Here is a 14,758-nt window from a genome sequence, read left to right as displayed (position 1 = left end):
TGCAATTTCGTATGAGTTGGAGGCGATATGCGATTGCGATTGCTTTTGATATGGGGACACATTGAAATAACGAAGATACAAAAAAAGATATTAAAATCTCACCATCTTGCAACCTTATGTCTTCAATTTTCTCAATGAATTCTTGTGAATTAATCACGTTCAAAGTAGGTTGCAAAATCGATAGGGCTTCGAACTGTTTTGTGAGCTATCTGGTGATCTTATACGTAGGGTGATCATATCATATTCTCACACTTCTTGAGTGTAGATTCCACTTCTGAAACTATCTTGGATGGTGGTTTATTCGGTAATTTATTATAAGGACCATTTTCAAATTATCAATTTTGTCGTAGTAATTCGATATGTCCAGGATCACAACCTTATTGCCTTTCCATTCTGCTGAACAAATCGAATTACTACGAAAATTGATACTTTGATTGCAGTATTTTTTCTCATTTTTTCGTTACAGAAAAATGTAACATGAATGTTCTTTTTCATCTAAGATAGTGAACAATCCTCCTTCTAGAGATATCAATAGTCCAAATAAATATTTAATTTTTTCAGAGTTGATGAAGTGGCAAACATGAACAATATCAATACACGAATTCCTCTTTTCCCAAAACTGAGACTGAAGAGAGACACATTGGTAGAAAAACCCAAAATTCCACTAACGGTGACGTCAGTAGAGTTTCCAGATCGATGTATATTGGTAGAAAGTAAATCCTGGTGAAAATTAAATATTCGCAAACTGTGATCTCTCATTGTAGTTAGTTTTACTGTGATAACTCATTTCATTTGTTAAAATAAATATATTTTCTCGTTATACTTGAATTGTAACAACCTTTTATTCTAAAATAATTCATACATCAACTAGGTACATTTCCCCTTGGTAACACTTATATCTTGATGTTACCATAACAATACAACTCTGTTACACCACATTTATAAAAGTTGTCTACTAATATTATAAAGGAAAAAGAATCGTTTGTTTATCCAATCAAAAATCGCTATGATCGATAAATTTGCCTATAAAATCAATGAGTTGTATACCACTGTAGGTGAACACAAGGGCGTCGCCAGCTTATGACTATAGGGGGGGCAATGGGGCAATATTATGGAGGATAAAAAATATGAACGCCTGGTACAGTCGAAAGCATGAAGCGTTACATTTTGAAAGTCTTTGCGTCGATGACGATTGTAATAAGAAAGGTTCTGATATCAATGTATAAAACTTCACAAGCCCTCGACAGCACAATAACTAAATCAAACTTTTAAACACAGTAATAATTATTTATTCCAACAAAAATAATATTTAATCAAAATATAACCTGCGGGGATTTTTTGCAAAACTTTCAACCACTTTATCATTTAAATTTTTTAGGTTTTTATTCATTATAGCTCTGTGTACACTCATCATGGCCAGACCATTAATGCGATCATCTGCCATGGTGCTTCTTAGCCATGTTTTCAGTCTTCTGAGGCTGCTAAAGGATCGCTCTACGGTACAGGTCGTGCATGGTAAAGCGATCAAAATTTTCAATGCTTTTTCCGTTTCGGAAAAAAAGGAATTTCTTTCTTTTAGGACATCAAGAACTGTAAGGTTTGTTAGATTAGGCCTATCGTGCCACAATTGCTGCCAAAGTTCGATTTCATTCTTTATGTATGGTAAAAGTAACACACAAGTTTGTTTCGGATTTTCAGTTGTCATCTTATGCATCTGCGTCGGGTGTAACTTAGATAATACGAATCTTGGCGTGTTTCCTTCAGCAAAATGTACTTCAAGGGAGGTGGTAAAAGAATCCAAGTATGGTATTACTAAAGACCTCTTTCAGTATTCTGAAGGGCTTTCTGCTGGATGATTGCTTCTATGACGTTGTTTCTCCGTAATACGCGGCATTGATATAAATGTCCTCCTCCAGTCCGACTTTCTCCGCAACGGCAGTAGCTTCCTTTATAATTTCGTCTGTCACTTTTTCCGGATTTTTACGGTGTTTTTTCAATCAAAAGTAAAATCCTTTTAACGTGTTCCGAGGCTTTGCCCACTTCCAAAGCTACAGATTGGAGTACGTTGACAACGGGTTCCATCAAAGCCGAGTATTTGGCTACCAACATAATCCTGAGAATGAAAGAAATTCTGGAAGTAGCCGCATGAAGTTGGAAGGCACTTTTCCGAGTTGCACTATTTCCTTCCTGAGATAATGTTTGTGAGGCTTCCAGAATTATTGGAAGATTTTCTTTAAAAACTCTGCTGGTTTTGTGTTTCCCACTCCTTCTTATCTCGCAAAGTCTGGAGAAATATTAGGTATCAACTTCCCCCTCAAAACTGATTTCCGATAAAAGTTTATAGTATCTTCGATGGTTCCCATGGCATTTCTAGTTTCAGGAAGTGAATTTAGATCAATGATAACTAGATTCAGTTTGTGGGACGAGCAATGAAAGTAGAGTGCTTTGGTGTACTTTTTGCGTAAGATCGCTTGTACCCCTCCGTCTTTTCCTGACATCGTTGAACAAACATCAAAACCAACACATTTATTTATATTCAGATCTTCTTTTGCCAAAAACTCATCTATGCTATGTGCAATCGATTTCGCATAAAATTTTTTAGCTCAATGAATCCGACAAACATTTCTTGGACTTTCTGTGTTTCTTCATCAAAATATCGCATCCCACTCGATTGTTGTTCAGTGCCAGAAATATCAGTTGTTTCGTCTGCTTCTTTCACTTTTTTCATAGTATCAGCCCTAATAACGCTTCCACAAATACCAATAATTTCATTTTGAATATCCACACTGAACGGTAGCTTGCATTCTTTTTCCATTGCTTTTACAAGGATTGTAGTCGATTTATTCAACTGTAGGCTGTAGGTGTTTCTTATGAACACTTACACTTACAGATGGCATTGTCCACAAAACCAATTAAAATTGTATGTCCGTAACAATAACTTCTACTTCAGGTATGCCGTATACAAATTATACAAAATTAACGTGAATGCTGGTGAACGTCTGTCGTAGAAAGAAATGCAATTCACACAACACACACACACACACCAGTCCTACCTCCCACCTATATATTTTTACACTGTTTAATGGCAAATCTGATATAGTCGTGATGATAATGGCGGCGATTTTAAAAACGGATGTCAAAATCTCAATGTTATTCTGAATATTTCAATACTTTCAACAATATACATTGAACCTTGTGAATTTATTTACGTTTTGTCATGCGATGCGGAATTTATTAATAGGTAAGGAAGTCAATTGCTCGCAGTTTGGTTGCTTTGCGGCTAGCTACCTTTGATCTCTAGGGGGCAACTGCCCCCCGTTGGTGACACCCTTGTGTGAACAATTAACTTTTTGTTAGCAGGCGAAGGTATATCTGCTCTACTACCCCCTATTAGAATAACAATTACTATTATAATTACTCAACATTCTGTTGAGTATTGTGATACATTTATGTTGCATTGCAATTTACCACATGTATTCTACGTCTATGCAGTGTGACATAGTGCAGAACTCTGTCATAATCAAATCGGCACTAGTACAAAGTACCACTGATAGACGGAGTAGAAGACAGATGAGATGAGATTTGCCTAAAAAGTAATAAAGTCGAAGTTGAAGGCGTTGCTCTGTAGTATGATGTAGGTACTGGTCTAAAAGGCATCTAAATTGTAAATTGTAACTAAATAGACAATAAAGTCTATTCAGTTGTAATCAGGTTAATGATTCCACACAGTTATACATTCATCACAAAATTTGGACTCGGATCCTTACAAAGTCAGGTACCAGGTAAGTCTGCATGATTTTCGTTACAATGAATAACTGGTTTATTTCAATTTTTGATCATTGTTTCATGAAAAATTCATCTAATCTGTAACCTAACCTAACTTGCGAAGATAAAGACGACTGTATTGGGCTAATTTGAATAAATGTATGTAATCCAGCATAATCAGGTGCGGAAATTTCCTCTACATGCTAGTATCAATCAGAACTATTCAGGACAATTTCTAAAAAAGTTATTCAGAGTTTATTCAATTTTTTTTTACAGGAATCGGTTATTTGAAGTTAGTTGTGGGGCGGAAAGTGCTCAAAGTGTGTAATATGTAAATACCTATCTTCTATATTTTTCCTGTGTTGAAGTCATCAATTTTCTGTGCATATTGCTGGCCTATATTTGATTCATTTATTCATTTTTTGGAATCCCATTGACTTCCAGCATTCAAATTTTTGAAAAATATTGAGTGGTTCTATATGATTTGTCTTAAAGAATTGAACAAAAACATTCAATTATGATCATCTTGTAGACATCTGTAAAATTACATATCCAAATACAGAAATACGTTTTATTAGGAAGAAACAAAATATACAAAAAACCTTTCGAAAGGAACTAGTGGTTTTTTAACGAAGTGTCAACCAACTACTAACCACTGTACTGATTCCAAAGACTACAAAATTACCGTTCAAATAGAACTGTGGATCATTCGAAAAATTGAGTCCTCCGTTTCGGATAAATTTGCAGATGAATCTGTTTCTACCTTTAACAGACAGTTTTGCATGTGACAGGATAATGTTACAGTTTAACCAGCGGATTTTTGTACCTGTGCGTTAGTGGCCAAACGCGTTTCAATCCATAGCGTTTTTATCTGACGACCTGGTTCTAACCAATGGATTACGTGTGTGACCATTTGATTTGAAGAATCTAGGGTATTTTCCTGAGACATGTAATGAGAGAAGTCTCAATTCAGTGAACAAGACAGTATTCTGAAAAATACCGAAGCCCAAGTGAATAACAGGACTAAATTCGGGTCATATTTGAAAATCAGTAGTTTCGTTGACAAACCGAATAAGAATTCTGCCATACTAGATAGAACCTTTTCAATATTATCTGTTCAATAGTTTCATTTATATCAACGAGATAAAACATGCACTGTCGATATTGAGGATTTAAGAGAGATTGTGTATGTAACTAGCGACCCACCGGCTTTGCATGGGTAGCAAAACAAATATGAATGATATTTTTCCTGTCAGTTCTAGATCAGCTTTAAACTGATAATAATGGTCTTTGACTTGATTCACTCAAAAAAAGTATGTTCACAACTATCAAATTTAAATTTTGAAATTGGGATTTAGCTAACGAGCACAAGACAACAAACACAAAACAAAAATGCAACTTCAACTTACTACGTTAGACAAAATCAACACAATAGCAACCTTTCTTTATCACGCATGTGTCGTTAGTTATGAGGCCGTTCAAATTTATTTTGTCGCTCAATAGTTCAAATTTCTAGATACCTCACTGAATGATAATTTTCATATTATAAAATATTATATGCATGAAATAATATAGGAATATAGGCTTTCACGGCTGGCGTCAATGTTTTGGTTGGTTTCCGGGTTTTACCGTGGTCTTCTTTGGTTACAATCTCCAAACGTTTCTCCAGTTTCAGTTGATACGGCGAGAAGAGTACTTCCATTAGTGATTGGGCCCTGCTGATCGTATAACTAGAATACCTTCATTCTAGGTTTCACTCTACCACTTGAACTGTGTACTAGGATTAAGTAGATATATATTTTTATAATATGACGGCCGCAGTTGCAGTTGAAACGTTTGGAGATTATAACCAAAGAGGACCACGGCAGAACCTGGAAACCACTCAAAACACAACATGCATGAAATACTTAAGATTAATAACATATTCATTTGATAAGGATAAATATCGTATTCATGTATCCTCAAAAGGTACACATATGCCATCACAGATTTTTTGTAGACCTATAAATGAAGAGATATATGTGGTGAACTTTTTTATTCTATCTCAAAAGAATTAGGCAGCGTTTTCGATGAAAACTCCCCGTGTAACACTTCTTTTCTTCATCAAATTCATTTGTGATTTTTACTGCTTCACTCTCGAAACATAGCCTCTTGGGATGAGAAATGGAAGTTCAAAAGTTTAAATCAAATATTAGTAGGTCATACGATATTTACTGGCAAGGAGTTCCTCCACAAATCGACTGTCGAAACGGAAAGAATCCTCTAAGTATTGTTTTCGAATAACGAAATGAAGGATAAATGCAACTTTTCTGCGATGCTCCAAAGTTAACGATGCAATTGTCAATGATAAAAATATGGTTCATGTTTGGTGAATTCAGAATTTTCAAAGTATTTCTATACCTGTAGCAATATATTGAAATCTAAGGAAAACATTTTTGCACACTAGAACAAAAATACCATCTCTCGATGCGCGTCTCCCTAATCAAGATAGCATCATCAATTTTGGTCATTTCGTGATAACTCATTTGCAGTGAAAGTTACGATGGAAGGCAGAGGATGATTCAGTTGATGTTCAGCCACTGATGAGATCAATGGCAAGTCGAAACAGCGCTGTCTGGTGCGTCTAGTGTTGCGTTATGTTTAGGCTATGATTTTCAGCTGATTGCCTTGCAGTGGAAGCTGCAGTGGAAAACAGAGGACAAATCCCGTCGGCGGTGATGTCGAACCTTGGCTTTGCAACTGACCGCCTTGGGACCCTCGTTCAACTTTGATATTGGACGATTGAGTTCTCTGTTGATTCTATAGATGGCGTCGTCTTGAGGTGAAATGTAATTGTCATTTACTACTCAGGCTTCTCCTTTAAGGACAATAAAGTTTAATATTCCATTCATTGTACAGCCTAGCACCAGTGATAAGACTTATGGTGAGTCGAAACAGCGTTCTCTGGTATTGGATCATGAATGCTTCGTTTTCAATTAGGATCTGGCTCCAGCTAGTTGCCTTACGGTGAAAATTCCAGTGATAGACGGAGAACGAATCTCGTTAGATGGTCGATGTCAATTATTGGTTTTAAGGGACAAAACACAAGCACTATAGGAAAATCCTTAACGCGCTCTAAGGGCGAAAGTAGCGATTTATTGGATTACATTGGATTTGACTCGCTGAAGTCCATTTGGAAAAAAATTCTAAGGGAATTTATTCCATATAAACGCAGTTCTTCAAATGAAAGAGTTCTCAATCAATGAAGTTCGAGATGTACTGAGTTGAACCTCAAAACGATGAGCAACCGCAGTCCGTCGCGTATTTCTGATATGTGCCATTTGGTAGAATCAAATGTGTAAAGTCACTTGAACACTCTCGTGAAAGTATCTATAGAAGAGAGACAAATCCACAACCTTCGATGTTTCAGACTTTCAAGGTTGCAAGTGATGTTCGCGTCCCCAATCAGGCAAATGGCTGTTTTCTGGGTGGAATCCAGCAGCTTCAGGGCATGCTTAGAGGCGGATCTCCATACATGCGAACAAAATTCCAAAGTGGAGGGGAGATGTTAACGCTTTTCACTACTCAAGTTTGTCCTTTAGAAGACAGGTGATTTTTTTTGTGGGGGGGGGGGAATCCATATGGGACAAAACCACTTGGGTTCTATCGCGTGTCTTGGTGCCGATACTTTTACCGGTTAAACCCTCCAAGTTGTCCTACCCCCGGTGTACATTCTTCAAGTTTTAGCAGTTAAATCGTCTTCCCACCCCTCAGCTTCCACTTCAATTTCCATTAATTTTGTAACAGTTTCTCACCGGTTTTCAAAAAATGTATCACATTTCCAGTTTCCAGAGCAAACCTTCGCTTACATTCGTTGTGAGTTCCATCTGGAACATGATGTCACAGTATGTTCCATACCGTCAGTTGTATTGTAATATAGGCAGTGCTTGTTTTGTGTTTTCCTTAGCTTTCAAATGTGTGGAAGGATATATGCACTGTGAGAACTTGAGTTTTGGCAGTTAAACCATCTTATCACAACTCATCCCCTACTTCAATTTTCATTAAATTTCGTAACAGTTTCTCACCGGTAATCATTAGATTTATCACATTTCAAGTTTCCAGGGTACCCCATAATACCGTTGCTTATTTTCGACGGGAGTTTCATCTGGGAAATGATGTCACTGTGTGTTCCACATCGTCAGTTGCATTGTACTGTAGGCAGTGCTTGTTTTGTGTTATCCCTAGCTTTCAAATGTGTGGAAGGATCCATGCCCTGTGAAAACTTGAGTAGGCCTATAGTTTATCTTTTTGTGTTTACAATTGATTCAAGCTTCAATATGTCAATGTGTGTGCCAAGTGGTAACTCCTCGTCGAGTACTACGCCAAGATATTTCAGCCTTCTTTTTGGAAATAATCTTTTTCTGTCTATTGCGAAGACCACCTCTGACCTGGCTCTGGGACCACCCATTATAATTGCTTCACTTTTATCCAAGCCGATCTTCAAATGTTAGCTGTTTTCCAGTATTATGAAGAGTTTCATCTGCTCTTTCCTCAGTGGTGTCTGCATGTATTATGGCTATTATGTCGGCGGAGCATATTCCACCAATCAACAGAGACCATAATTTCCAAATAATCAACAAAGACCGCAATTTCAAAACACCTCATCTAGGCAATCCCATCTACTCGAATCAAAAAAGAAAAAAGAATTAAGAAAATTATCCAGAATATGAAAACTACTTTACAATTAGCCTAGAAGATGACTATCATGTGGATATCAATATCCACAAGAACAACTCGATCAATACGATCAATACAACAAACACGATCAATACAACTAATATGACCGAAATAACCAACACGACCAATTTGATAACAACCCAAATATCTCGAAATACCAGGATTTCCTTTCACTCCACACAACATTATTCTCCGGATTTCAATGAACCCCAAGACATAACGTGAGACAATCGAACCCAAATCCAATCCATGAACCTAAAAGATTATCATCCCGATCTAAACTTCCTGGAACAACGCTTCGTGTAAGTTCACTTCACCCCATGAACTTAAACATTTATATTACTTCAAAGACCTTTCAAATACTTTCATAATATTAATAGATATTTGCGCAGGAATTTCGATATTCAAACCAGAAACTTGTGAAAAACATCTTCACCGATTCCCAGGAAATGTAATAGTCACAACGTTGATATTGAATTCGATGGTTTACTGGGATCCGACTTTCTGGGACATTGTAATTGCATTATTAATTTGAAAATTAAACAAGTAATTATAAATTTCAAAACGGCTCCTTTATTCAAAGTTATAGATAATGAAGAAGAATAAATACTCTGATAATGCTGAAACCATTATAACTGTAATTTCGGAAAGACAACGAAAAGAAAAAATATAATTATATATAAACTGAAGGATGATGGCCAAGACTACCATATGATAAATGTCAAAGATATAATTGGAACTATTGCCCCGTCAGTGAATACTGAAGATATAAAAACGTTCAGGATTGGAAGAAGAGGTGTTCAACCACCACCACTGAAAGTAATTCTGAATAGACGAGAAGACGTCTATATGGTATTGAAAAATAAACATAAACTGAAAAATTTCAATTTCAATGTTCAGATTAGTACCGATAAGACAATTCTTCAACGTTAATATTCGAAAAAGGTTCTCTTGCAATTTAATGAACGAAAACAAAATGGTGAGGATAACATATACATCAAATATGTTTATGGCGTTCCTTCTATCAGTAAATCAAAAAACTCAATATATGATTCGGTCACGTGAATATTCGTTCTTTGAATAATTGTTTTGGTGATTTCAAAGACTATCAATAATACCGTGATGGTAGAGGTGGTGGAGTATGTTTTTCATCAAATCACTATATAAATACAAATTATATATATATATATATATATATATATATATATATATATATATATATATATATATATATAGGAACAAATATAGAGGAGGACTGTATGCAGGAGTTAGATGATGTACTGAAACGAGTGTATTTGGAAACATCTACTGAGGTGTTATAGTTGGTGATATTAATATTAAAATGTTAAACTGTGACTCTCGCGACACTCAACTATTCACTGCCCTAGTTTCTTGTTTCGATAAGAATCAAATTGTAGAAAATTCTACCCGGATAACAACAACATCTGAATCTCTGATTGATGTCATTGGCGTTAGTAAGAAAGTAATGGTAAGAAATTTTAATACACTTGATATGAATGGTATAACTGATCATCTCATGGTATTTTGCGATATTGTTTTCGAAGGTGAAGATACTTATGATAACTTGATTTTTTATAGAAATTTCAAGAATTTCAATCATGAAGTTTTTTCTCAAGATGATGCTAACTTATCATGGGGTGATATTGTGACTATGCAAGATATTCTTTATAAAGTAAATTTTCTCAACGAAAGCATCATTATGCTTTTTGGCAAACATGCTCCAATTTGCACTGTAAACAGAAAACATAAAGCATCCCCGTATATACCTTATAATATCAAATTGATGATGAAAAGTCGTGATAGAGCTCATGCAACTATTACGCAACTATGTCAGTGACGCAGTAAAACGTGAAAAAACCGCACATATACAATTTGTTTTGAACAAAAATAAAAACAATTCAAAAATGACATGGAGAAATCTTGCAGATTGGGATGTTACTACAAAATCATCCTCGCAAACCAATAGCTTGCCAATTGAACAACGTAGACCTGAAGAAATCAATGGCTATTTTTTAAACGTGGCTGGACATTCAATAGTGAATAATAACACTCTTTCATTCTACAATAATGATAAATTGAACGCTCCTATATACTTTTCCCTCACCGATATATGTGATGATATTTTGACTGCTATCAAAGAAATAAAATCTAATGCTTTAGGTATTGACAATACAAATATCAAGATGATTTCTTTAGTGTTACTACACTGTATTGATGAAGTTAAACATATTTTCAACGAATCCTTCAGACCGAAAAAGAATGAACCTACCACGTTCAGTGACCTACGCCCTATCAGCATTCTGCCCTCATTCTCTAAAATATTCGAGAAAAATGTTTTCCTTCAATTAGGAGCTTTTCTTGAAGAAAATCGAATATCCCGTACGTGTTCCGTGTCTTTTGCGGAACCCAAACTGCCCTCTTGAAAGTAATCGACGATCCTGCGAAATTCAGAGATCAATCAAAAGTCACCATTTTAATACTGCTTGATCAAAGTGGAGCTTTCGATTTATTCAATTTCGATTTACTCATCAGCAAGTTCAAGTCCTTAGGATTCGATGACACTTCTCTTAAATGGATAACCATCAGTCTCACAGGCCGATCACAGAGGGTCAAATAATAATAGACATTCTTGAAATTCCCGCAAAAAACTATATACCCACAATTAGAGACGAACCTACCAAATTTACTCAGGCTTACCCAATCGAAAACAAATCAGCAAAATCAGTAGTAAATACCCTACCCAACCGCTTTATTTCCAACACTACGGAACTCCATTCAGAATTCAGTGTGACTTCGGTCGAGAATTTAACAATGCCCTATTGACATTGAACAATAATTTTCTAGTGTGGACCACCCGCAATCAAACGGTTTCATAAAACGTTTTCACGCGACTCTTCTAGAAATGATAGGAACAAATAGAATTGACAACCCCGATGAACACTCATGAGGCATTTTACCATATGCAGTAATTTGTTAAAACAACACAAAATACAAAATCCACGTATTTACCCCGCATGAACTACTATTTGTACACACTTCTAGTAGACCACCCGAAACTCTTCACAACCAAAAAGAACTCATAACTAAATACATACAGGACCTTAATGATAAAATATGGAATTACTATAAACTCGTCCGGCGAAAGACCCAAGATCAAAAAGAAAATTCTAAAATTTGATTTGATAGAAACGTTGCACGAAGTATACCTGAATATAGGTAGGAGACAATATTTACGTTAAAGGATGCAAAATCAAGAACAAATAAGAAACCAAATTCAATGGCTCATTTGCAATTACTGAAATCTACAAAAAAAAGCAAAACAAAAAACAAAAGTACACTTTGATAGACTACAACCTTGTACTTGAAATTAATTTCATTTTCAGGATTCTCCTGATGATGTCAGCAACACACACAACACACTCCCAATCTTTCATTCAACCCATTAATAACAATGGACTTATCCCGTTTACAAAAACACCATAGAATTTGCATTACGTAAATAATTACAAAAAAATCTTGGAAAACATGCTATACACTTTTCACCAATCAAATCCTATAATGTTATCCTTCAAAACTGAAGTGAAAACATACATTACTTCATTAACTCAAATATCTGACTCACTTGACTTGAAATATCAAGAAATATTTGGAGACACCGAAAATTATTATAAAAGATCGAAACGAGGATTAGTTAACAGAATAGGTATGTATCTTCTGGAGACCCATTACTGGTAATCTAGACTCATCAGATGGCGGATATTCCGCCAAGAAGACGAACACATAATGGAAAATCTTTTAAAAAACCAAATATCAGTAACCACATCAGCAATCACGAATTTCAAAACAATTATACAAAAACTTCAAATCGATGAAGAAACATTCAATCGTGTTATCAAGCAAATAGAACAAACGATCTATAATATTTCAGACGATGTTTCGTACTACAAAGCACAATCAAAAACATTGGAATTATGCGAAAAATCAATAGAAAGCTATCTTTTCTTGAAATGAACCGTTGATAACATTAAATTCAATAAATAACCTTTGCTAGATTGAAAATACTTCATAGTTCAATTATTACTCCTAATGACCTATTGAACTCACTTCAAGAAATTTCTCAATCACTCCACAAAAACAATTTACCTTTACCCACAATGCTCTCACATGTTGCTCAATATATTGAAACCATCGAACTTGAAACATACCAAGTGGACAAAAGAATTGTTTTCATATCAAAAATTCCACTGTTTGAACCTGAAACATACACTGTGTAGCGACTTTTATTACCAATACCAATTCCAAGTAACCGAATGGGACTTCATCACGTATTATTTATTACCTGTTCAAAAATATACTGCGGGAGATGATGAATCCTTGTTGTAGGTACATTTTTCTTCAAAATTTAAAAAAAAGTGAAAATCATTGCGTAAGGATCTGTTTCGATCTACTACCCTACCCGATCGATATCGAAGCTAGATCCGAAGCCCAACTATTGAGAAGACTGACCGTCCTCCCAAAAACTTGCCAGTCTTCATTGATCTACGCTACGGAATACAATGTCCAGGAACTGAGTCTAAATTTGTGGCTCATAACAATATCTGATGTATTACCAACATGGAACCAGTTACACAAGTGATCAAAACTAATTTTCTGCTAAATCTCCGACCAGGATGTAGCTCATTAGTCGGAAGCACGAGAACCCACTCCAAGTACTCCGTCGACAGATACAAGAACGTCACATACAAAAACCATGCCGTTCAAATATCATACAGCATTCAGCTGTTGCGATCACCTTCCTGAAACATGACATCTTCCAGAACTAAAACTCAACAAAATCAGAATGTACGAGTTAAACATTGCTCAACATAAATTAAACCAATATTCCGAAGAATTGCACAAGCTTATCAACGAGCCGTTTGTGAACAAACACATATCTTGGTTCATATATTGCACTATAATATTGATCATATTTTGCAAATGCAGACGAAAAGGACCCATACGAATCGGTATAACGTCCACATCGAATCAACCACACCTGGGTCATCCAAGATCAGACAGACAACCATCTCTTACCTTATCAATATTCATCCCTAGGAGAAGACCAGGCATCAACATCCAAGAAACCATAGAAGAAGAAATTCAACTCAACACCAGTTGCTACAAGGAAAGTGTTTTGTGGAAAGTTGCAGCATTAAAAGCAAAACTTTTTCTATAAAAGGAAAGTGGTTATATGCGAATTAACGTCTCACACGTATCATATTATAAGCGATAACAGCTTCCTATGAAAAGTGCTTATTGTGCAGTATCAGCAAGATGAAGACGTGCGTTCCAGACAAAGCAAATGCTGAAAGTAAAAATATTGTTTTTCATACCGATCATATAAATAGACCCTGCGAGGTCGTATTATTGTTCATTATCAATTAGCAGTCTTCAAGTACCTACAGTTCATTCTCAATTATTCATTGTAAGTACTTTACCATTGTTAGTGTTCCATATATAACCCTTTATTTACATTAATAGTTTTCATTTTCTATTTATTCATTGTCAAACCAATACATACACAAAGTGTTTGAATAAATTAATCATTTTTCAAAAAGTGAATAGTGAAAAATAAGATATAACTGATATATAAATTATACATTGTTACCTACGTGTATAAAGGTGCCCTGTTAAATAAAATCATTTACTATCAAAACTAGTTACAGTGGTTTCTTGATATATACCTACTGCAAATTTGTCCTTCAGTAACCCAGTCAGTCTGAGTATTCTCAACAAGGTTTGTTTTATCTGTTTCTTATTAGTCAGTGGGCTATGCTTGAAGACTGGCAGTAAACAATCTAAAACAACTGAACTTCAAACGTTCAAGCCAGTCTCTATATACCTACACAGTAGGTTTAATGGACTGACACCTATCAGAAAACAACTACTCTCCTGGCTAATACCACGAAGGGCGTTGGATTATATCCGACAGGCGTCAGTGCAGGAATATTCACAGAAAATTTCCTGCATATGCAATTGGCAATACAACTGAGAGAGTCGACCTTCAATTATGAAACGGGCACACTTGCAGACCGGTATCGGGCTTATTAGCCCCTCATCAGTGCAAGATAGTGACCATCATCGACCTAAAGTCAATGATATTCCACAATTGAAAATCAGAATTTTTTCAGAGTATTTCATTCCTCTTCCGAAGTTGGAGCGAACATCACAAAATGTCACTCCATCTAGTGGACAAGGTACTAACCAACTGCATATC

The 14,758-nt window shown here is 35.6% G+C and overlaps 1 protein-coding gene across 1 annotated transcript in view; it reads left to right on the top strand.

Annotated features, from left to right (window-relative positions):
- The window catches only part of LOC111509210 (uncharacterized), a 148,477-nt gene extending 147,649 nt beyond the window's left edge, over window positions 1-828 (top strand). The window contains 1 exon segment of the mRNA XM_074182521.1: window positions 562-828. Within this exon segment, the coding sequence (XP_074038622.1) occupies window positions 562-727 (166 nt within the window). The 3' untranslated portion in view covers window positions 728-828.
- The last annotated feature ends 13,930 nt before the right edge of the window (window positions 829-14,758 follow it).

The sequence above is a fragment of the Leptinotarsa decemlineata genome, unplaced genomic scaffold, assembly GCF_025532065.1.
Source record: "Leptinotarsa decemlineata unplaced genomic scaffold, Ldec_3_MD MMD2_tig00026328_RagTag_RagTag, whole genome shotgun sequence".
Classification (NCBI taxonomy): Eukaryota; Metazoa; Arthropoda; class Insecta; order Coleoptera; family Chrysomelidae; genus Leptinotarsa; species Leptinotarsa decemlineata.
The sequence above is the reverse complement of the archived record's forward strand: the minus strand, read 5'-3'. Positions and strand labels throughout refer to the sequence as shown.